Source organism: Rattus norvegicus, chromosome 8, assembly GCF_036323735.1.
Source record: "Rattus norvegicus strain BN/NHsdMcwi chromosome 8, GRCr8, whole genome shotgun sequence".
In the NCBI taxonomy this organism is placed as follows: domain Eukaryota; kingdom Metazoa; phylum Chordata; class Mammalia; order Rodentia; family Muridae; genus Rattus; species Rattus norvegicus.
Genome location: NC_086026.1, coordinates 8,890,725 through 8,917,374, shown reverse-complemented (window position 1 = coordinate 8,917,374; position 26,650 = coordinate 8,890,725). Strand labels below are relative to the sequence as shown.

General features: G+C 38.8%; 1 protein-coding gene across 8 annotated transcripts in view; it reads right to left on the bottom strand.

The window, feature by feature from the left end:
* Gucy1a2 (guanylate cyclase 1 soluble subunit alpha 2) overlaps positions 1-26,650 on the bottom strand; it is a 389,111-nt gene that overhangs the window by 256,948 nt on the left and 105,513 nt on the right. Inside the window, exon 5 of one of the 8 annotated variants that reach the window (XM_039082124.2) lies at positions 375-25,249. Within the exon in view, the coding sequence (XP_038938052.1) occupies positions 25,163-25,249 (87 nt within the window). The 3' untranslated portion in view covers positions 375-25,162. 8 annotated transcript variants of the gene reach the window in all.

The window sequence follows — 26,650 nt, the reverse complement described above, 5'->3', positions numbered from 1 at the left end:
GCCTGATGTAGCTGTCTCCTGATAGACTCTGACATACCATGATAAATACAGTGGTGAATATTCACAGCCAACCATTGAACTGAGAATGGGGTCATTATTGGAGGAGTTAGAGAAAGACTGAAGGAGCTGAAGGGTTTTACAACCCCATAAAAACAATACCAGAGCTCCCTGGGCCTAAACCACCATTCAAAGAGTACACATGAACAGACCCATGGCTCCAGCACCATATGTAGCAGAGGATGGTCTTGTTGGTCACCAATGGGAAGAAAAGTCATTGCCAGGGCTGGACTCCCAGTGTAAGAGAATATCAGTGTGGGGAAGTGGAAGGGAATGGTTAGGAGGGTGAGGGAGCATTCTCATAGAAACAGGGCTTGGGGAATTGGATAGTGGGTTTCTGGAGGGGAAAAAAGGAAAGGGTTTTTAAAATGTAAATAAAAATATCCAATAAAGGAAAACAAAACAATTACCAAAATTCTTCCAGACCTACAATTGTAAAACATCTCTTCACAAAGGTTAAAAATATTATTTCAAAAGGTGAAATAGATAAAGTTCTCATGGAGCTTTTCCAATCTTATAGTAAATTGGTCTATAGATGCAGTATGGATGATCAAGGCTCCAGCAATAGGGCTGGAGATAAACAACTCTGTGAAGAGTGCTAGCTCAGAATTTGTTAGGACCACTGTACATTCTTGTCAATTGAAAAGTGAGAACCCCAGCTGCTTTTCATTATTGGTGAACAAACAATATTTTTCAACCTTAATATAAATGTAGAAGACTTGAAAATGCCAATATCGTATGTAAAAAGCATGAATTGTGGGACGAAACAATGAAATGAAAATAATGAATATGCACACTTAAGCAAAAATCATAAAAATTTTTGTTTTAGTAAGATTATAAAAATGTTGGAATTTACATGCTGCTGTAACTTTCATGGGAAATAATTAGTAATATTTTAAGAATCTAAACACATGTTTCCGATGAGACACGACAGTTTCTTTCCTATCAGTCATGAAATAGAAACAGCAAAATGTTCCTGCAAACTTTTGTATGTGAACAATCACTTTGATATCACTCATAATAGACAAAATCTATAATCAGTTGATACCCATCCACCAGTGAATTGATAAACAATAGGCACTGTCTAATATGTACATATCTTTACCATGGAAGTGCTTTCAGTAACAGAAAGGCACAGGCTATTGATACATGATATACCGTGTACAAAACCAAGCAAGGTATATGGTTACAATTATAAGAAATACCTATAAAACTCAAATTTCTAAGCATGAAAGTCAGAGAGTGAGTAGCAGCGAAGGCAGGGATTTTCCACAAATAAAACCAGTATCTTTGGATAGATAAGGTCTCTAATAATGAATCCTTGTGAGTCAAGTGTACAAGTCAAGAGCTAATGACTTCATATAGCATCTACTATACTACAGTGTAATAAAAAAACATCTCTAATATCAGGCATCTCCTTTGTAAAGCTGAAGGTCGAATTTTTTTTCTGAAAAAAATTTAAATTGGTAAAATATGTGTTTTAAATATGAGGATACTGTTAAGAGTCTATAACCCAGCAAGCAATTATTTGGAATTTAGAGGATCTTCAACAGATAATACAATAGCTATATAGGAACAATCATAATGGACTCCATTGTTTCACATACTTGAATACTTAGAAAGTGGACCTAATTGAAGCAGGAAGTATAGCCCTTATTCTGGGCTTAGAGGTTTCAAAAGCCCAAGCCAGACCCAGCATCTTTCTGTCTTCCTTCTGCATGCAGATCCAAATGTAGAATTTGCAATTTTTCCTGCACCATACCTAACTGCATGTCACCATGTTTCCCACCATGATTATAATTGACTAAACCTCTGAAACTATAAACTACCCCAACTAAATACTTTTTATAAGAGTTATAATGCATAGAATACTGACAAAGACGTGTACACAAAAAGAGGAGTAGCAAGAGAATTAGCATATACATAAAAATCTCAGTTCGTGCTATCCAATTTGAAAGGCAGTTCTAGAAAAAGATGAGACACAAATTGAGATCCAGCTCAAGGTGAGGCTCCAAGGCCTGACACTATTACTGAAGCTACGGTGTGCTGAAAAAAAGGAGCCTATCATGAGTGCCATCTGAAAGGCTCAACAAACAACTAAGTATCAGATGTTACACCCAGCCCATGGATAGAAACTGCTGACCTCTGTGGTTGAATTAGGGAAAAGCTGGAAGAAGCTGAGGAGAAGGGCCAATCCTGCAGGGAGACCGGCAGTTTCAACTAACCTGGAACCCTGAAATCTCTCAAACACTGGGCCACCAACCTGGCAGTATACACCAGCTGATATGAGGCCCCCAAAACATAGACAGCAGAGGACTGCTTGGTCAGGACTCAGTCAAAGAAGAATCAATCACTTAACCCTCAAGAAACTGAAGGCCCCAGGGAGTGGGGAGTTCTGGTGGAGTGTGGGGGTGGGGCCAACCTCATGGAGACCAGAGAGGAGGTATGAGATCTAGAACAGTCAGAGGGTGGATCGAGAGAGGAATAGTCTGGATTGCTAAAAAAAAAAAAAAAAAAAAAAAAAAGATTAAATACAATTAAAAAGAAGAAGTTAAAGATACCTTATATTGAATTTTTGGATATTATGATACAAAATTTCTAACTGTATACTAAATACTTATTATATCCATAAGTAAGTATACTTTTCCCTCTATAAAGATGCTTCTTTTAGTGAATAAAGATCATTACAGAAAGTGGAAACTGGTCAAAATGCAGAGAAAAATTGAGTGTGGATGAAGGTCCCAGTTGATCCATCTACAAAACAGAAGAAGTGGGATAATGTGACAGAAGGGACATCAGCTGGAAGGCAGTGTCTTGAAATAGAGGAACAAAGTGTAGTGAGCACTTCCGGTTTTTAGTGGGATTCCCAAACCCTCGGATCCCTGCCCGCAGCAGCTCACTGCTCCCAAACCCCGTGGGAGAGAGAGTTCACCGCCCTGACAGGGGGGCACTCCTGAGACTGCAGAGCGGAAGAGACCACCAACACTGCCCACCCCTGCCCACATCCCTGGCCCAAGAGGAAACTGTATACTGCCTCTGGGTTCCTGGAGATAAGGGCCAGGAGCAGTGGGTCCCCTTCGTCTGAGACACTGCCGGAACCTGAAGGGACCGACCAGATAAACAGTTCTCTGCACCCAAATCCCATGGGACAGAAAGCGAAACCTTCAGAGAGGCAGAAACTCCTGGGAAACCAGAAGAGACTACACTCTGCCCACATTACTGATTCCAGAGGAAAACATCAAACGCCATCTGGAACCCTGGTGCACGGAAGCTCCCGGAAAGGGCGGCGCAGATCTTCCTGGTTGCTGCCCCCATGGAGAGCTCAAAAGCAACACCCCACGAGCAAACTTGAGCCTCGGAACCACAGGTAAGAAAAACCTTCGTGCTCCAAGCGACCTGCCTGGTGAACTCAAGACACAGGCCCACAGGAACACCTGAAGACCTGTAGATAGGAAAAACTACACGACCGAAAGCAGAACTCTCTGTTCCCAAAACTGGCTGAAAGAAAACAGGAAAACAGGTCTACAGCACTCCTGACACACAGGCTTATAGAACAGTCTAGCCACTGTCAGAAATAGTAGAACAAAGTAACACAATAGATAATCTGATAGCGAGAGGCAAGCAAAGGAACCCAAGCAACAGAAACCAAGACTACAGGGCATCATCGGAGCCCAATTCTCACACCAAAGCAAACACAGAATACCCAAACACACCAGAAAAGCAAGATCTAGTTGCAAAATCATATTTGATCATGATGCTGGAGAACTTCAAGAGAGACATGAAGAACTCCCTTAAAGAAACACAGGAAAACATAAATAAACAGGTAGAAGCCTATAGAGAGGAATCACAAAAATCCCTGAAAGAATTCCAGGAAAACACAATCAAACACTTGAAGGAATTAAAAATGGAAATAGAAGCAATCAAGAAAGAACACATGGAAACAACCCTGGATATAGAAAACCAAAAGAAGAGACAAGGAGCCGTAGATACAAGCATCACCAATAGAATACAGGAGATAGAAGAGAGAATATTAGGAGCAGAAGACTCCATAGAAATTATCAAAACAACTGGTAGAGATAATGTAAAATGGAAAAAGCGACTGGCATAAAACAAACAGGAAATCCAGGACACAATGAGAAGATCAAACCTAAGGATAATAGGTATAGAAGAGAGTGAGGATTACCAGCTCAAAAGACCAGTAATATCTTCAACAAAATCATAGAAGAATACTTCCCTAACCTAAAGAAAGAGATAGGGGTTGGGGATTTGGCTCAGTGGTAGAGCGCTTGCCTAGGAAGCTCAAGGCCCTGGGTTCGGTCCCCAGCTCCGAAAAAAAGAACCAAAAAAAAAAAAAAAAAAAAAAAAAAAGAAAGAGATGCCCATATACATACAATAAGCCTGCAGAATTCCAAACAGATTGGACCAGAACAGAAACTCAACCCGTCACATAATAGTCAAACCAACAAATGAACAAAAGAAAGAAAGAATATTAAAAGCAGTAAGAGAAAAAGGTAAAATAACATATAAAGGCAGACCTATCAGATTTACACCAGACTTCACACCAGAGACTATGAAAGTCAGAAGAAAAAAGGATATAGCTTCTTCTCAGCTCCTCATGGTACTTTCTCCAAAATTGACCATATAATTGGTCAAAAAACGGGCCTCAACACGTACAGAAAGATAGAAATAATCCCATGCATGCTATCTGACAAACACGGCCTAAAGCTGGTCTTCAATAACAATAAGGGAAGAACGCCCACATATACATGGAAGTTGAACAATGTTCTACTCAACGATAACCTGGTCATGGAAGAAATAAAGAAGGAAATTAAAGTCTTCTTAAAATGTAATGAAAATGAAGGTACAACATACCCAAACTTATGGGACACAATGAAAGCTGTGCTAAGAGGAAAACTCATAGCTCTGAGTGCCTGCAGAAAAAAACAGGAAAGAACATATGTCAGCAGCTTGACAGCACAGATAAAAGCTCTAGAAGAAAAAGAAGCAAATACACCCAGGAGGAGTAGAAGGCAGGAAATAATCAAACTCAGAGCTGAAAGTAACCAAATAGAAACAAAAAGGAACATAGAAAGAATCAACAGAACCAAAAGTTGGTTCTTTGAGAAAATCAGCAAGATAGATAAACCCTTAGCCAGACTAACGAGAGGACACAGAGAGTGTGTACAAATTAACAAAATCAGAAATAAAAAGGGAGACATAACTACAGAATCAGAGGAAATTCAAAAAAAATCATCAGATCCTACTACAAAAGCCTTTATTCAACAAAACTGGAAAATCTGGAAGAAATGGATAATTTCCTAGACAGATACCAGGTATCGAAGTTAAGTCAGGAACAGATAAACCAGTTAAACAACCCCATACCTCCTAAGGATATAGAAGCAGTCATTAAAGGTCTGCCAACCAAAAAGAGCCCAGCTCCAGACGAGTTTAGTGCAGAATTCTATCAGACCTTCATAGAAGACGTCATACCAATACTATCCAAACTATTCCACAAAATTGAAACAGATGGAGCACTACCGAATTCCTTCTATGAAGCCACAATTACTCTTATACCTAAACCACACAAAGACCCAACAAAGAAAGAGAACTTCAGACCAATTTCCCTGATGAATATCGATGCAAAAATACTCAATAAAATTCTGGCAAACGGAATCCAAGAGCACATCAAAACAATCATCCACCATGATCAAGAAGGCTTCATCCCAGGCATGCAGGCATGGTTTAATTTATGGAAAACCATCAACACATGTGATACATTTTCAAAAAAACTGAAAGAACGAAAGCACATGATCATTTCATTAGATGCTGAGAAAGCATTTGACAAAATTCAACACTCCTTCATGATAAAAGTCCTGGAAAGAATAGGAATTCAAGGCCCATATCTAAATATAGTAAAAGCCATATACAGCAAACCAGTTGCTAACATTAAACTAAATGGAGAGAAACTTGAAGCAATCCCACTAAAATCAGGGACTAGACTCCCCACTCTCTCCCTACTTATTCAATATAGTTCTTGAAGTTCTAGCCAGAGCAATCAGACAACAAAAGGAGGTCAAGGGATACAGATCAGAAAACGAGAAGTCAAAATATCACTATTTGCAGATGATATGATAGTACATTTAAGTGATCACAAAAGTTCCGACAGAGAACTACTAAAGCTGATAAACAATTTCAGCAAAGTGGCTGGGTATAAAATTAACTCAAATAAATCAGTAGCCTTCCTCTACACAAATGAGCAACAAGCCAAGAAAGAAATTAGGGAAACGACACCCATCATAATAGACCCAAATTATATAAAGGACCTTGGTGTGACTTTAACGAAGCAAGTAAAAGATCTGTACAATAAGAACTTCAAGACTCAGAAGAAAGAAATTGAAGAAGACTTCGGAATATGGAAAGATCTCCCATTCTCATGGATTAGCAGGATTAATATAGTAAAAATGGCCATTTTACCAAAAGTGATCTACAGATTCAATGCAATCCCCATCAAAATACCAATCCAATTCTTCAAAGAGTTAGACAGAACAATTTGCAAACTCACCTGGAATAACAAAAAACCCAGGATAGCTAACACTATCCTCAACAATAAAAGGACTTCAGGGGGGATCACTATCCCTGAACTCAAGCAGTATTACAGAGCAATAGTGATAAAAACTGCATGGTATTGGTACAGAGACAGACAGATAGACCAATGGAACAGAATTGAAGACCCAGAAATGAACTCACACACCTATGGTCACTTGATTTTTGACAAAGGAGCCAAAACCATCCAATGGAAAAAAGATAGCATTTTCAGCAAATAGTGCTGGTTCAACTGGAGGTCAACATGTAGAAGAATGCAGATCGATCCATGCTTATCACCCTGTACAAAGCTTAAGTCCAAGTGGATCAAGGACCTCCACATCAAACCAGATACACTCAAACTAATAGAAGAAAAACAAGGGCAGCATTTTGAACACATGGGCACTGGAAAAAATTTCCTGAACTAAACACCAATGGCTTATGCTCTACGATAAAAAATCGACAAATAGGATCTCATAAACTGCAAAGCTTCTGTAAGGCAAAGGATACTGTGGTTAGGACAAAACGGCATCCAACAGGTTGGGAAAAGATCTTTACTAATCCTACAACAGATAGACGGCTTATATGCAAAATACACAAAGAACTCAAGAAGTTAGACCGCAGGGAGACAAATAACCCCATTAAAAATGGGGTTCAGAGCTAAACAAAGAATTCACAGCTGAGGAAGTCCAAATGGCTGAGAAACACCTAAAGAAATGTTCAACATCTTTAGTCATAAGGGAAATGCAAATCAAAACAACCCTCAGATTTCACCTCACACCAGTGAGAATGGCTAAGATCAAAAACTCAAGTGACAGCAAGTGCTGGAGAGGATGTGGAGAAAGAGGAACACTCCTCCATTGTTGGTGGGATTGCAGACTGGTAAAACCATTCTGGAATTCAGTCTGGAGGTTCCTCAGAAAATTGGACATTGAACTGCCTGAGGATCCAGCTATACTTCTCTTGGGCATATACCCAAAAGATTCCCCAACATATAAAAAGACACATGCTCCACTATGTTCATAACAGCCTTATTTATAATAGCCAGAAGCTGGAAAGAACCCAGATGCCCTTCAACAGAGGAATGGATACAGAAAATGTGTTACATCTACACAATGGAATATTACTCAGCTATCAAAAACAATGATTTTATGAAATTCATAGGCAAATGGTTGGAACTGGAACATATCATCCTGAGTGAGGTATCCCAATCACAGAAAAACACACATGGTATGCACTCATTGATAAGCGGCTATTAGCCCAAATGCTTGAATTACCCTAGTAGCATAGAATACATGAAACTCAAGATGGATGATCAAAATGTGAATGCTTCACTCCTTCTTTAAAAGGGGAACAAGAATACCCTTTGCAGGGAAGAGAGAGGCAAAGATTAAAACAGAGACAGAAGAAACACCCATTCAGAGCCTGTCCCACATGTGGCCCATACATATACAGCCACCCAATTAGACAAGATGGATGAAGCAAAGAAGTGCAGGCAGACAAGAACCGGATGTAGATCATTCCTGAGAGACACAGCCAGAATACAGCAAATACAGAGGCGAATGCCAGCATCAAACCACTGAACTGAGAATAGGACCCCCGTTGAAGGAATCAGAGAAAGAACTGGAAGAGCTTGAAGGGGCTCAAGACCCCATAGGAACAACAATGCCAAGCAACCATAGCTCCCAGGGACTCAGCCACTACCTAAAGACTATACATGTACTGAACCTGGACTCTGACCTCATAGGTAGCAGTGAATATCCTAGTAAGATCACCAGTGTAAGGGGAAGCCCTGGGTCCTGCTAAGACTGAACCCCCAGTGAACGTGATTTTGGGGGGAGAACGGCATTGGGGGAAGATGGGGACCGGAACATCCATAAAGAAGAGGAGGGGGAGGTGTTGGGGGATGTTGTCCCGTAAACCGGGAAAGAGAATAATACTCGAAATGAAAATGAGAAATACTCAAGTTAATAAAAAATAAAGAAAGAAACATTTTCTGCCAGGCAATAGTGGCATGTGCTTTTAGTACCAGAACTTGGGTGAGAAAGGCAGGCAGATCTCTGTACATTTGATACCAGTCTGGTCCACATAGCAAGTTCTAGGGCAGCCAAAAAAAAAAAAAAAAAAACAAAAAAAACAAAAAAAAAAAAAAACAAAAACAAAAACAAAAAAACAAAAGTGTAGGGAGCCAGGAGGAACAAACTTTGACTGGGGGGAGTTGGGGAAGATAAATGAAGGGTGATAATAAGTAAATATATTATATTAAATCCTAAAAGAATTTTTAACATCCACATTATTTAGTAGAGCAAAAAAAGACTCAAAATCAGTAAAGTTATGTCTGGTGTTCTGATAATATATAAAGTAAACAAATATAAAATCAGACCTCATCAACCCTATAGGTTAATATTTTATATTATCTAATAGACTAGTATTCTTTTAACAGAGAAAGAAATGCTTACACATTGATAAATTAAACTTAAGTTGAAGTCAATCATGGGTCCTTGATAGCTGACTGCAATGTTCTTACAGCTTTATTATGATATGTTAAAATTAATAAATATGTTTGGAACTTTTCAACTATCATGTCATAAAACAGAAATTTTGAAATAGATTTGATCACAGAAATGAAGGTTACTTCTTTCTTGGTTATTGGAAACATTGTCCTTACTCAAGACTAATTCAAATTTTAGATTATTCAGTCTAATGGGAAGACATTTTTATCATGAAAAACTGTTAATTTGCAATTCTGTCACTCAATGTCAACTCTGAGAATAAAAGTGGAGAAAAATGCTAGCTGGAGCCACCCTCGCTGGTCCTGGCCCACAGCTCACTGCTCCCAAACCCCTTGGGTGAATGAGTTCACCGCCCACACAGGTGGGCACTCCTGAGACTACAGAGCATGAGAGACCACCAATACTGCCCACCCATGAATACATCTGTGGCCCAAGACGAAATTTATAGGGCCTCTGGGAACCTGAAGATAGGGGCACTGGAGCAGCAGGTCCACTGTGCTCCAGACACTGGACGCAACTGAAGGAACCTGATCAACAGTTCTCTGCACCAAAATCCCGTGGAAGGGAGAGATAAACTTTCAGAGGGGCAGGCACACCTGGGAAGCCAGAAAAGCCACACTCTGCCCACATTTCTGACACCAGAGGAAAACACCTAACATTATCTGGGACCCCGGGGCATGGGGGGGTCCTAGAAAAGGCAGCACAGGCCCTCCTGGTTGATGCCCTCAAGGAGAGATCAAAAGCAGTCCCCCAAGAGCAACTTGAGCCACGGGACCACAGGGAAGACCAACTTTTCTGCTCCAAGCAACCTGTCTGGTGGATTCAGGACACAGGCCAACAGGAACAGCTGAAGACCAGTAGACAGGAATGACTAATTGACCAAAAGCAGAACACTCTGCTCCCACAACTGGCTGAAAGAAAACAGGAAAACAGGTCTACAGCACTCCTGATACACAGGCCTATAAGACGATCTAGCCACTGTCAGAAATAGCAGAACAAGGTAACACCAGAGGCAACCTGATGGCAAGAGGCAAGCACAGGAACCCAAGCAACAGATACCAAGACTACCTGGCATCATCGGAGCCCAATTCTCACACCAAAGCAAACACTGAATATCAAAACACAGCAGAAAAGCAAGATCTAGATTTAAAATCACATTTCATCATGATGCTATAGGACTTCAAGAAAGACATGAAGATCTCTCTTAGAGAAATGCAGGAAAACATAAATAAAAAAGTAGTAGCCTATAGAGAGGAACCACAAAAATCCCTGAAAGAATTCCAGGAAAACACAGTTAAGCAGTTGAAGGAATTAAAAAGGGATATAGAAGCAATGAAGAAAGAACACAGGGAAATAACCATGGATATAGAAAATCAAAGGAAGAGACAAGGAGCCGTAGATACAAGCATCACCAGCAGAATACAAATGATAGAAGAGAGAATCTCAGGACCAGAAGATTCCATAGAAATCATCGACACAACTGTCAAAGATAATGGAAAATGGAAAAGCTACTGATCCAAAACATACAGGAAATCCAGGACCCAATGAGAAGATCAAACCTAAGCATAATATGTATAGAAGAGAATGAAGACTCCCAGCTCAAAGGACCAGTAAATATCTTCAAAAAAGTCGTAGAAGAAAATTTCTGTAACCTAAAGAAAGAGATGCCCATAAATATACAAGAAGCCTACAGAACTACAAATAGATTAGACCAGAAAAGAAACTCCTCCCGTCACATAATAGTCAAAACACCAAGTGTACAAAAGAAAAAAAGATATTAAAAGCAGTAAGGGAAAAATGTCAAGTAACATATAAAGGCAGACCTATCAGAATCACACCAGACTTCTCAACAGAGACAATGAAAGCCAGACGATCCCGGACAGACGTCATACAGACCTTAAGCGAACACAAATGCCAGCCCAGGGACTGCATCCAGCAAAACTCTCAAATAACATAGATGGAGAAACCAAGATATTCCATGACAAAATCAAATTTATACAATATATTTCTACAATTGAGCACTACAAAGGATAATAAATGGTAAAGTCCCACATAAGGAGGCAAGCTACACCACAGAAAAAGCAAGAAACAAATCGTATTGGAAACAAAACAAAGAGAAGAAAAGTACAAAAACATAACCTCACATCCAAATATGAATATAACAAGAAGCAAAAATCACTATTCCTTATTATCTCTGAACATGAATGGTCTCAACGCCCCAATAAAAACACAGATTAAAAAATTCGATATGGCCCAAACCCGCGGACCCTGGCCCGCAGCAGCTCTCTGCTCCAAAACCCCGTAGGAGAGAGAACTCACCGCCTGGTCAGGTGGGCACTCCTGAGGCTGCAGAGCAGAAGAGACCACCAACACTGCCCACCCTTGCCCACATCCCTGGCCCAAGAAGAAACTGTATACGGCCTCTGGGTTCCCGTGGGGGAGGGCCCAGGAGCTGCAGGACCCAGCGCCTGTGACACCGAAGAAACCTGAAGGGACAGACCTGATAAACAGTTCTCTGCACCCAAATCCCGTGGGAGGGAGAGCTAAACCTACAGAGAGGCAGACACGCCTGGGAAACCAGAAGAGACGGCACTCTGCACACATCTCTGATGCCAGAGGAAAACACCAAATGCCATCTGGAACCCTGGTGTACCAAGGCTCCCGGAAAGGGTGGCGCAGATCTTCCAGGTTGCTGCCAACGCGCAGAGCTCGTAGGTAGCACCTCACGAGGAAACTTGAGCCTCGGGACCACAGGTAAGACCAACTTTTCTGCTGCAAGAGACCTGCCTGGTGAACACCAGACTCAGGCACACAGGAACAGCTGAAGGCCTGTAGATAGGAAAAACTACACGCCCGAAAGCAGAACACTCTGTTCCAATACCTGCCTGAAAGAAAACAGGAAAACATGTCTACAGCACTCCTGACACACAGGCTTATAGGACAGTCTAGCCACTGTCAGATAGCACAACAAAGTAACACTAGAGATAATCTGATGGCGAGAGGCAAGCGCAGAAACCCAAGCAACAGAAATCAAGACTACATGGCATCATCAGAGCCCAATTCTCCCACCAAAGCAAACACGGAATATCCAAACACACCAGAAAAGCAAGATGTAGTTTCAAAATCATATTTGATCATGATGCTGGAGGACTTCAAGAAAGACGTGAAGAACTCCCTTAGAGAACAAGTAGAAGCCTACAGAGAGGAATCGCAAAAATCCCTGAAAGAATTCCAGGAAATCATAAATAAACAAGTAGAAGCCCATAGAGAGGAGTCACAAAAATCCCTGAAAGAATTCCAGGAAATCATAAATAAACAAGTAGAAGCCCATAGAGAGGAGTCACAAAAATCCCTGAAAGAATTCCAGGAAATCATAAATAAACAAGTAGAAGCCCATAGAGAGGAGTCACAAAAATCCCTGAAAGAATTCCAGGAAATCATAAATAAACAAGTAGAAGCCCATAGAGAGGAGTCACAAAAATCCCTGAAAGAATTCCAGGAAAACACAATCAAACAGTTGAAGGAATTAAAAATGGAAATAGAAGCAATCAAGAAAGAAAACATGGAAAAAACCCTGGATATAGAAAACCAAAAGAAGAGACAAGGAGCTGTAGATAGGAGATTCACCAACAGAATACAAGATATGGAAGAGAGAATCTCAGGAGCCGAAGATTCCACAAAAATCATTGGCTCAACTGTCAAAGATAATGTAAAGCAGAAAGAGCAACTGGTCCAAAACATACAGGAAATCCAGGACTCAATGAGAAGATCAAACCTAAGGATAATAGGTATAGAAGAGAGTGAAGACCCCCAGCTCAAAGGACCAGTAAATATCTTCAACAAAATCATAGAAGAAAACTTCCCTAACCTAAAGAAAGAGATACCCATAGGCATGCAAGAAGCCTACAGAACTCCAAATAGATTGGACCAGAAAAGAAACACCTCCCGTCACATAATAGTCAAAACACCAAACGCACAAAATAAAGAAAGAATATTAAAAGCAGTAAGGAAAAAAGGTCAAGTAACATATAAAGGCAGACCTATCAGAATTACACCAGACTTTTTGCCAGAAACTATGAAAGCCAGAAGATCCTGAACAGATGTCATACAGACCCTAAGAGAACACAAATGCCAGCCCAGGTTACACTATCCTGCAAAACTCTCAATTATCATAGATGGAGAAACCAAGATATTCCATGACAAAACCAAATTTACACAATATCTTTCTACAAATCAAGCACTACAAAGGATAATAAATGGTAAAGCCCAACATAAGGAGGCAAGCTATACCATAGAAGAAGCAAGAAACTAATTGTCTTGGCAAGAAAACAAAGAGAAGAAAAGCACACAAACATAACCTCACATCCAAATATGAATATAACAGGAAGCAATAATCACTATTCCTTAATATCTCTCAACATCAATGGCCTCAACTCCCCCAAAAAAGACATAAATTAACAAACTGGATACGCAACGAGGACACTGCATTCTGCTGCCTACAGGAAACACACCTCAGAGACAAAGACAGACACTACCTCAGAGTGAAAGGATGGAAAACAACTTTCCAAGCAAATGGTCAGAAGAAGCAAGCTGGAGTAGCCATTCTAATATCAAACAAAATCAATTTTCAACTAAAAGTCACAAAAAAGATAAGGAAGGACACTTCATATCCATCAAAGGAAAAATCCACCAAGATGAACTCTCAATCCTAAATATCTATGCCCTAAATACAAGGGCACCTACATACGTAAAAGAAACCTTACTAAAGCTCAAAACACACATTGCACCTCACACAATAATAGTAGGAGACTTCCCCACCCCACTCTCATCAATGGATAGATCATGGAAACAGAAATTAAACAGAGACGTAGACAGACTAAAAGAAGTTATGAGCCAAATGGACTTAACAGATATTAATAGAACATTCTACCCTAAAGCAAAAGGATATACCTTCTTCTCAGCTCCTCATGGTACTTTCTCCAAAATTGACCATATAATTGGTCAAAAAACGGGCCTCAACAGGTACAGAAAGATAGAAATAATCCCATGCGTGCTATCGGATCACCAAGGCCTAAAACTGGTCAACTATCCTCAACAATAAACGGACTTCAGGTGGAATCACTATCCCTGAACTCAAGCAGTATTACAGAGCAATAGTGATTAAAAACTGCATGGTATTGGTACAGAGACAGACAGATAGACCAATGGAACAGAATTGAAGACCCAGATATGAACCCACACACCTATGGGCACTTGATTTTTGACAAAGGAGCCAAAACCATCCAATGGAAAAAGATAGCATTTTCAGCAAATGGTGCTGGTTCACCTGGAGGTCAACATGTAGAAGAATGCAGATCGATCCATGCTTATCACCCTGTACAAAGCTTAAGTCCAAGTGGATCAAGGACCTCCACATCAAACCAGATACACTCAAACTAATAGAAGAAAAACTAGGGAAGCATCTGGAACACATGGGCACTGGAAAAATTTTCCTGAACAAAACACCAATGGCTTATGCTCTAAGATCAAGAATCGATAAATGGGATCTCATAAAACTGCAAAGTTTCTGTAAGGCAAAGGACACTGTGGTAGGACAAAACGGCAACCAACAGATTGGGAAAAGATCTTTACCAATCCTACAACAGATAAAGGCCTTATATCCAAAATATACAAAGAACTCAAGAGGTTAGACCGCAGGAAGACAAATAACCCTATTAAAAAATGGGGTTCAGAGTTAAACAAAGAATTCACAGCTGAGGAACTCCAAATGGCTGAGAAACACCTAAAGAAATGTTCAACATCTTTAGTCATAAGGGAAATGCAAATCAAAACAACCCTCAGATTTCACCTCACACCAGTAAGAATGGCTAAGATCAAAAACTCAGGTGACAGCAAATGCTGGTGAGGATGTGGAGAAAGAGGAACACTCCTCCATTGTTGGCTGGATTGCCGACTGGTACAACCATTCTGGAAATCAGTCTGGAGGTTCCTCAGAAAATTGGACATTGAACTGCCTGAGGACCTAGCTATACTTCTCTTGGACATATACCCAAAAGATGCCCCACATATAAAAAAGACACGGGCTCCACTATGTTCATCACAGCCTTATTTATAATAGCCAGAAGCTGGAAAGAACCCAGATGCCCTTCAACTGAGGAATGGATAAAGAAAATGTGGTACATCTACACAGTGGAATATTACTCAGCTATCAAAAACAATGACTTTATGAAATTCGTAGGCAAATGGTCGGAACTGGAAAATATCATCCTGAGTGAGGTATCCCAATCACAGAAAAACACACATGGTATGCACTCATTGATAAGTGGCTATTAGCCCAAATTCTTGAATTATCCTAGACGCCTAGAACAAATGAAACTCAAGAAGGATGATCAAAATGTGAATGCTTCACTCCTTCTTTAAAAGGGGAACAAGAATACCCTTGGCAGGGAATAGAGAGGCAAAGATTAAAGCAGACACAGAAGGAACACCCATTCAGAGCCTGCCCCACATGTGGCCCATACATATACAGCCACCCATTTAGACAAGATGGATGAAGCAAAAAAGTGTAGACTGACAGGAGCCGGATGTAGATCGCTCCTGAGAGACACAGCCAGAATACAGCAAATACAGAGGCGAATGCCAGCAGCAAACCACTGAACTGAGAATAGGTCCCCCGTTGAAGGAATCAGAGAAAGAACTGGAAGAGCTTGAAGGGGCTCGAGACCCCATACGTACAACAATTTCAAGAAACCTGAGCTTCCAGGGACTAAGCCACTACCTAAAGACTATACATGGACTGACCCTGGACTCTGACCTCATAGGTAGCAATGAATATCCTAGTAAGAGCACCAGTGGAAGGGGAAGCCCTGGGTCCTGCTAAGACTGAACCCCCAGTGAACTAGATTGTTGTGGGGAGGGCGGCAATGGGGGGAGGATGGGGAGGAGAGCACCCCTAAAGAAGGTGAGAGGGGAGGGGGATGTTTGTCCGGAAACCTGGAAAGGGAATAACACTCGAAATGTATGTAAGAAATACTCAAGTTAATAAAAAAAACTCGATATGTAATGAGGACCCTACATTCTACTGCCTACAGGACACACAACTCAGAGACAAAGAGAGATACCTCCTCAGAGTGAAAGGCTGGAAAACAACTTTCCAAGAAAATGGTCTGAAGAAGAAAGCTGGAGCAGCCATTATGATATCGAATAAAATGGATTTTCAACTAAAACTCATCAAAAAAATAAGGAAGGATACTTCATATTCATCAAAGGAAAAATTCGCAAAGATGAATTCTCAATCCTAAATATGTATGCTCTAAATACAAGGGCAACTACATACATAAAAAAACCTTACTAAAGCTCAAAGCATACCCTGCATCTCACACAATAATAGTAGGAGATTTCAACACCCCACTCTCATAAATGGACACAACATGGAAACAGAAATTAAACAGAGACATAGACAATATAAGAGAAGCCATGAAGCAAATGGACTTAACAGATATTTATAGAACATTCTATCCTAAAGCAAAAGGATATACATACTTCTCACCACCTCATGGTACTTTCTCCAAAATTGACCATATAATTGGTCATAAAACAGACCTCAACAGATACAGAAAGATAGAAATAATCCCATACGTCCTATCAGACCACCACGGGCTAAAGCTGACCTTCAATAAAAGTAAGGGAAGAATGCCCACATATACACGGAAGTTGAACAGTGCTCTACTAAATGATAACCTGGTCAAAGAAGAAATAAAGAAAGAAATTAAAGACTTCTTATAATTTAATGAAAATGAAGGTACAACATACCAAAACTTATGGGACACAATGAATGCTCTGCTAAGAGGAAAATTCATAGCTCTGAGTGCATGCAGAAAGAAACAGGAGAGCGCATAGGTCAGCACCTTGACATCACACTAAAAAGCTTTAGAACAAAAAGAAGTAAATACAACCAGGAGGAGTAGAAGGCAGGAAATAATCAAACTCAGAGCTGAAATTAACCAAGTAGAAATAAAAACGACCATAGAAAGAATCAACAGAACCAAAAGTTGGTTCTTTGAGAAAATCAACAATAGAGATAAACCTTTAGCCAGACTAAGGGGAGGACACAGAGAGTGTGTCCAAATTAACAAAATCAGAAATGAAAAGGGAGACATAACTACAGAATCAGAGGAAATTCAAAGGATCATAAGATCCTACTATATTCAACAAAACTTGAAAATCTGCAGGAAATGGACAATTTCCTAGACAGATACCAGGTAACAAAGTTAAATCAGGAACAGATAAACCAGTTAAACAACCCCATAACTCCTAAGGAAATAGAAGCAGTCATTAAAGATCGCTCAACCAAAAAGAGCCCAGGTCCAGACGGGTTTAGTGCAGAATTCTATCAGACCTTCCTAGAAGACCTCGTACCAATATTATCCAAACTATTCCACAAAATTGAAACAGATGGAGCACTACCCAATTCCTTCTCTGAAGCCACAATTACTCTTATACCTAAACCACACAAAGACCCAACAAAGAAAGAGAACTTCAGACCAATTTCCCTTATGAATATCGACGCAAAAATACTCAATAAAATTCTGGCAAACCGAATCCAAGAGCACATCAAAACAATCATCCACCATGATCAAGTAGGCTTCATCCCAGGAATGCAGGGATGGTTTAATTTACAGAAAACCATCAACACCTGTGACACATTTTTAAAGCAAACTGGAAGGACAAAAGAACATGATCATTTCATTAGATGCTGAGAAAGTATTGGACAAATTTCAACATCCCTTCATGATAAAAGTCCTGGAAAGAATAGGATTTCAAGACCCATACCTAAACATAGTAAAAGCCATATACAGTAAACCAGTTGCTAACATTAAACTAAATGGAGAGAAACTTGAAGCAATCCCACTAAAATCAGGGACTAGACAAGGCTGCCCACTCTCTCCCTACTTATTCAATATAGTTCTTGAAGTTCTAGCCAGAGCAATCAGAAAACAAAAGGAGGTCAAGGGGATACAGATTGGAAAAGAAGATGTCAAAATATCACTATTTGCAGATGACATGATAGTATATTTAAGTGATCCCAAAATTAAACCAGACAACTACTAAATCTGTTAAAGAACTTCAGCAAAGTGGCTGGGTATAAAATTAAATCAAATAAATCAAGAGCCTTCCTCGACACAAAAGCGAAACATGCTGAGAAAGAAATTAGGGAAACAATACCATTCATAATAGTCCCAAATAATATAAAATACCTCGGTTTGACTTTAACCAAGCAAGTAAAAGATCAGTACAATAATAATTTCAAGCCTCTGAAAAAAGAAATTGAAGAAGACCTCAGAAGATTGAAAGGTCTCCCATGCTCATGGATTGGCAGGATTAATAAAGTAAAAATGGTCATTTTACCAAAAGCGATCTACAGATTCAATGCAATCCCCATCAAAATACCAATCCAATTCTTCAAAGAGTTAGACAGAACAATTTGCAAATTCATCCTGAATAACAAAAAACCAAGGATAGACAAAATTATCATCATTAATAAAAGGACTTCTGGGGTAATCACTGTCCCCGAACTCAAGCAGTATTACAGAGCAATAGTGAAAACACTGCATGTTATTGGTACAGAGACAGACAGATAGACCAATGGAACAGAATTGAAGACCCAGAAATGAACCCACACACCTATGGTCACTTGAAATTTGACAAAGGAGCCAAAACCATCAAATGGAAAAAAGATAGCATTTTCAGCAAATGGTGCTGGTTCAACTGGAGGTCAAAATGTAGAAGAATGCAGATTGATCCATTCTTATCACCCTGTACAAAACTTACGTCCAAGTGGGTCAAGGACCTCCACATCAAATCAGATACACTCAAACTAATAGAAGAAAAAGTGGGGAAGCATCTCGAACACATGGGCACTGGAGAAAATATCCTGAACAAAACACCAATGGCTTATGCTCTAAGATCAAGAATAGACAAATAGGAACTCATAAAACTGCAAAGCTTCTGTAAGGTAAAGTACACTCTAGTTAGGACAAAATGACAACCAACATATTGGGAAAAGATCTTTACTAATCCTACAACAGATAGAGACCTTATATCTAAAATATGCAAAGAACTCAAGAAGTTAGACCGCAGGGAGACAAATAACCCTACTAAAAAATGGAGCTCAGAGCTAAACAAAGAATTCACAGCTGAGGAATGCCAAATGGCTGAGAAACTCCTAAAGAAATGTTGAACATCTTTAGTCATAAGGGAAATGCAAATCAAAACAACCCTGAGATTTCACCTCACACCAGTGAGAATGGCTAAGATCAAAAACTCAAATGGCAGCAAATGCTGGAGAGGATGTGGAGAAAGAGGAACACTCCTCCATTGTTGGTGGGATTGCAGAGAGGGACAACCATTCTGGAAATCAGTATGGATTTTCGTCAGAAAATTGGACATTGAACTACATGAGGAAACAGCTATACCTCTCTTGGGCATATACCCAAAAGATGCCCCAACATATAACAAAGACACATGCTCCACTCTGTTTGTAGCAGCCTTATTTATAATAGCCAGAAGCTGGAAAGAACCCAGATTCCCTTCAACAGAGGAATGTATACAGAAAATGTGGTACATCTACACAATGGAATATTAGCTATCAAAAACAATGACTTTATGAAATTCATATTCAAATGGATTGAACTGGAAAATATCATCCTGAGTGAGGTATCCCAATCACAGAAAAACACACATGGGATGCACTCATTGATAAGTGGCTATTAGCCCAAATGCTTGAATAGCCCAAATGCTTGAATTGCCCAAGATGCATAAACACATGAAACTCAAGAGGGATGACCAGAATGCCAATGCTCCACTCCTTCTTTATAGGGGAACAAGAATACCCTTGGCAGGAAAAAGGGAGGAAAGGTTTTTTTTTTTTCTTTTTTTTTTCTTTTTTTCGGAGCTGGGGACCGAACCCAGGGCCTTGTGCTTGCAAGGCAAGCGCTCTACCACTGAGCTAAATCCCCAACCCCTGGGAGGAAAGGTTTTAAAACAGAGGCAGAAGGAACACCCATTCAGAGCCTGCCCCACATGTGGCCCATACTTATACAGCCACCCAATCAGATAAGATGGATGAAGCAAAGAAGTGCAGGCCAACAGGAACCAGATGTAGATCTCTCCTGAGAGACCCAGACTGAATGCAGGAAATACATAGGCGAATGCCAGCAGCAAACCACTGAACTGAGAATGGCACCATATGAAAACAATGCCAACCAACCAGAGCTTCCAGGAACTATGACACTACCCAAAGACTATACATGTTCTGACCCTGGGCTCCAACCTCATAGGTAGCAATGAATAGCCTAGTAAGAGCACCAGTGTAAGGGGAAGCCCTTGGTCCTGCCAAGACTGAATGCCTAGTGAACTTGATTGTTGGGTGGAAGGAGATGATGGAGGGAGGATGGGGAGGGGAATACCAATATAGAAAAGGAGTGAGAGGGGTTAGGGGGATGTTGGGCTAGAATCCGGGAAAGGGAATAACAAAGGATATGTAAATAAGAAATACTCAAGTTAATACAGATAAAAAAAAAAAGAAAGAAAGACAGAAAATACAAAAAAACAGGTGAAGGAATCAAACAAAATCACCCAGGATCTAAAAATGGAAGTAGAAACAATAAAGAAATCAAAACGGAAGACAACCCTAGAAACAGAAAACCTAGGTCAGGAGTCATAGATGCAAGCATTACCAAGAAGAGAGAGAGAAAGAGAGAGAGAGAGAGAGAGAGAGAGAGAGAGAGAGAGAGAGAGAGAGAGAGAGAATGAATGAGGGATAGGGAGAATCTCAGGGGTTGAAGATAATATAGAAAGCATTGACTCAGTGATCAAAGAAAACGCAAAACACAAAAAGCTCCTAACCCAAAATATCCAGGAAACAAAGAATACAACGAGTTTAAATCTAAGAATAATAGGTATAGAAGAGAGTGAGGATTCCCAACTTAAAGGGCGAGTAAATATCTTCAACAAAATTTTAGAAGAACACTCCCTAACCTAAAGAAAGAGATGCCCACCAAAAATACCAGAAGTTTACAGAACTCCAAATAGATTGGACCAGAAAAGAAATTCTTCCAGTCACCTAATATTGAAGACAGCAAATGCACAAAACAAAGAAAGAATATTAAGAACAATCAGGAGAAAAGGTCACGTAGCATATAAAGAGATACCTACCACAATTATACCAAACACTTTTCTTGGGGCTTTGGAAGCCAGAAGATCATGGGCAGATGTTATACAGATCCTAAGAGAACCTAGTATATCCAGCAAACTATTCAATTCACATAGATGGAGAAACCAGGATATTCCATGACAAAAAGATTTACACAAAATCTTTCCAAAAAATTAGTCTTAAAAGGGGTAAAAGATTGAAAATTCCAACACATGGAGGGAAAGTGTACCCTAGAAAATGTAAGAAAGTAATTTAGTTTCGACTAATCCCCAAAAAAGATAGCCACACAAATATAATTCCACCTTTAACAACAAAAATAACAGGAAACAACTATCATTGGTACCTAACATCTCTCACCCAAAATGGACTCAATTTCCTAATAAAAAGACATAGACTAACAGACTAGATACATAAAGAAGACTCAGCATTTTGTCACATACAAGAAAGAAACCTCAGTGACAAAGACAGACACTACCTCAGAGTAAAAAGAAGAAAAAAAATTTTTTCCCAAGCAAATGGTTACAAGAAACAAGCTGCAGCAGCCATTCAGATATCAAATGAAATCTAATTTCAAGCAAAGGTGATCAAAAAAGATAAGGACACTTCATGTTCTTCAAAGGAAAAATCCACCAATATGAACTCTCAAACCTTGATATCTATGCTCCAAATGCAAGAACACCTACATTCATAAAAGAAACCTCACCAAAGCTCAAATCACACATTGCACCTCAAAAAGTAATAGTAGGAAATTTCAAAAATCCAGTCTCATCAATGGACAAATCATGGAATCAGAAATTAAACAGAGACATAGAGGAACTAACAGAAGTTATGAACCAAATTAATTTAAGAGATATCTATAGAACATTTCATCCTAAAACAAAACAACATGCCTTCTTCTCAGAACTTTATGGTATCTTCTCTAAAATTGACCATATAACCAGTCACAAACCAGGCCTCAAGAGATACAAGAATATTGAATTTATCACATGCATCCCATCAAATCAACGTTGATTAAAATTGGTCTTCAATAAGCACAAAAATCACAAAAAGCCCCATACACATGGAAGCTGAACATTGCTCTTCTCAATAACATGGTCAAGGAAGAAAAAAAATGAAAGAAATTAAAGACTTTTTAGAATTTAATGAAAATGAAGGCACCACCTACCCAATTTTATGGGACACAATGAAAGCAGTGCTACAGGGAAAACTGATAGCTCTCAGTGCCTCCAAAAAGAAACTGGAGAGAGCATACCCTAGCAGCTTGACAGCACACTTAAAGCTAGAACAAAAAGAAGCATATACAACCAAGAGGAGTAGACAGCAGGAATTAATCAAACTCAGGGCTGAAATCAACCAAGTAGAAACAAACATAAAAACTACACAATGAATCTACAAAACCAGAAGCTGGTTCTTTGGGAAAATCAACAAGATATATAAGCCCTCAGGGAGACTAACCAGAGGGCACATAGACAGTATACCAATTAAAAAACCAAAATTAGAAATATGAAGGGAGATGTAACAGAAAGTGAAGAAATCCAAAAGTTCATAAAATTCTTCTACAAAAGCCTATACTCAACAAAATTGGAAAATCTGGATGAAATGGACGATTTTCTAGACAGATACCAGGTACCAAAGTTAAATCAGGATCAGATAAACCATTTAAACTGTCACATAACTCCTAAAGAAATAGAAGCAGTCATTAAAAGTCTCCCAACCAAAAAAAAAAGCCCAGGACCAGATGGGTTTAGTACTAAGTTCTATCAAACCTTCCTAGAAGACCTAATACCAATACTGTGAAAACTATCTCAAGAAGTAAAAACAGAAGGAACACTACCCAACTCCTTTTATGAAGCCAAAATTACATCTCTACCTAAACCACACGAAGACCTAACAAAGAAAGAGAACTTCAAACCAATTTCCCGTGTGAGTATCGATGTAAAATTATTCAATAAAATTCTTTCAATCCAAGAGCACATTAAAAGAATCATCTACTACCTAATCAATATTTTACTCAAAGTCCTAGCCAGAGCAAACAGACAAAGAAAAGCAGGTCAAGAGGTCAAGAGATACAAATTAGAAAGGGAGAAGTCAAAATATCACTATATGCAGACGATATGATAGTATACTTAAGTGACCCAAAAGTACTGCCAGAGAACTCCTAAACCTTATAAAAAAAATCTTCAGCAAAGTGGCTGGATAAGAATTTAACTCAAACAAATGAGTAGCTTTCCTCTACTCAAAGAATTAACAGGCTGAGAAAGAAATTAGGAAAATTACACCCTTCACAAATAATATAAAATACCTTGGTGTGACTCTAACCAAGCAAGGGAAAGATCTGTATGACTAGAACTTCAATTTTCTGAAGAACAAAAGTGAAGATCTCGGAAGACAGAAAGTTCTCCCATGCTTATGAATTGGCAGGATTAATATTGTAATAATGGCCATCTTGCCAAAAGCAATGTACAGATTCAGTGCAATTCCCATCAAAATTCCAACTCAATTCTTCATAGAGCCATTTTCAAATACATTTGGAATAATAACAACAAATCAACAACAACAACAACAACAACAAAAACAAAAAGAATAGCAAAAACTATCCCTAGCAATAAAAGAACTTACAGGGGAATCACAATTCCTGACTTCAAGCTGTATTACAGAGCAATAGTGATATAAAAACTGTATCGTACTGGTACAGAAACAGGCAGGTTGATCAATGTAATTTAATTGAAGACTCAGAAATGAATCTACACACCTATGGTCACTTGATCTTTGACAAAGGAGATAAAAACCATCCAGTGGAAAAAAGAAAGAATTTTCAACAAATGGTGCTGGTTCAACTGGAGGTCAGCCTACAGAAGAATGCAAATTGATCAATTCTTATTGCCCTAAACAATGCTCATATCCAAGTGGATCAAGGACCTGCATATCAAACCAGATACACTTAAATTAATAGAAAAAATGGGTAAGAGCCTCAAACATATAGGGTTTTTATGTACAGGAAACTGGAAAAGGGATAAGAATTGAAGTGTAATTTTAAAAAAATCACATAAAAAAGTTGGTCTGTCTAGACTACAAGGACATTTGAAGTTGGAATGAATGCATTTTTGTATTGTGATATGGCTGTAAGACTATGGGGAACAGGGAGTGTAATGTGGCAGGTTGAATAAGAGTGTTCCCCAATTGGTTTATATCTTTGATTGCTTAGCTATCAGAGAATAACACTACTCGAGAGGGAGTAGGAATTGTATCTTTTTGGCATAAATGTGAGATCATTGAGGAAATGTGTCATTGGAACTGTGTTTTGAGGTTTCAGTGACCAAATCAAAAGTGACTTTCTTTCTTCTTGCAAGTTGCAGAATATCTACATGTAGAGCTCTCAGGTACTTTTCAATATCATGTCTGTCGGCATGTCCCAGTACTACCTACCATATAACGATAGAGTAAATCTCTGACAATGTAAACAAGCATCAAATAAATGATTTTCTTTATAAAATTTCCATGGTTTTGTTGTCTCTATATTATTCAAACACTGATTGCAGTACTGGATTATTTATTTTTAAGGTCTGACTTAAAATATGGAAAGAAAATGATGAAAGGGAAGTTGAAGTTAAATATAGATGAAAATAGGAAACTTGTCACCTTTATACATCTATAACTCATGCAGGAGGATTAAGAGTGTAGGAGTTTAGGATGCTGGCTTTATTTCATTAATGTCTCATGAAATCATTCATGAGCATGTTCAATCCAGTCCTACACTTAACCAGTGACTAGAAGTCAAAATAGCAATGAACATGGTTTATACAAAGCATTTTAGGGGCTGGGGATTTAGCTCAGTGGTAGAGCGCTTACCTAGGAAGCGCAAGGCACTGGGTTCGGTCACCAGCTCCGGAAAAAAAAAAAAAAAAAGAAAGAAAGAAAGCATTTTAGTTCTGCAAAAGTTTTAGCATCCCTTTATCATGGCTTTATCATTTTAACAGCAGCTGAGAGTTCATTACTAGTTAATGCATACCTCCGAAAGAGTTAATAATGAGAGGCTTCAATGTGGGCATGGTAATAGAGTCTTTAAAATAAAGAAATGAAATAAAAAATAAAATAAATGGGGTAGTTAAAATGGTACTTTCTTATGAAGAAGCAGAATCTCCAGGCACATGCTTTTAAAAGGCTAGCTTTTATAAGTAAATGATTCATGTGAAGGTCAAACAACAGGAAGCACATAACTTTCAAGTCATGTTTTCTTTCTTCCTTGCATATTAAAAAACTATGTACAGTGCATTTAGTTAAATACTAAATCAAAAGATTATTCACTGTTCAAGAAGCTATGCCGTTATCCGTGTAACATTCAAGGGGGAACAAATTCTATTCTGGCAAATATAAGCAACCTGGCAAGAATGTAAATGTAAAGTTGAACACATTACCATCACATTCTAACCAAAAATCCTGCAATCACATTATTTTTAAACCATCACTGATATGTTTAAATGATAACTGCATTCTCTCGGTGAGCACAGCTCCTTATTATTTGATTTGGCATGGGGCCCTGACATTTGAATCATCGTCTAATTATGTCTATTTATTATCTTGATACACAAATAGAAATCCAAGCAGAGAGAAAAGCCCGAGTCAGTAACTTTACATTGTAGATTTTTTTCCTTAAACCTATAGAAGATGCAAATTGGCATTTATAATATCTTCTCATTCAGGCAATTTTTAAAAGGCTAGCTTTAATTTAAAGGACAAAACTGCATCAAAATCTTTTAGCCAAATATTAAATTTTTATGAAACAAAACTGACAGTTTCAATATTATCTAAATATAAAACAAACTTTAGGTTTTAAGTAACTCCAAATATAGACAAAGATACACATTTAATAAGTGTCCACTATTCTGAAAAGACTTCAGAAAGTGCAAAGTTTGTCAAATACATAACAGAAATGTTAAAATATTAACAAAATATCTCTTTGTGACCACTAGTATTAGTTTGATTAGGACCAATAGTACTAATGAGTTAAACTGAAAAATCTAAATAAAACCCAAGTCTATCTTCAAGTAATTTCAAACCACAGGACTTTTATGCCAAAACAATTATGGTAAATCGTGTAGATTACTTGATTCAGTCACTTGAAATAAAGGTACATTTTTCTATCTTTCTCAAGCACTCTGTTTAAAATTCTCCCATGAAACTACAAAATAATAGTTATTTATTAAACTAGTCAATAATAAAAAATAAGAAAAGGGGCTGCCGCCGCAGAGAGCCCGTGGGCAGCACCCCGCGAGCAAACTTGAGC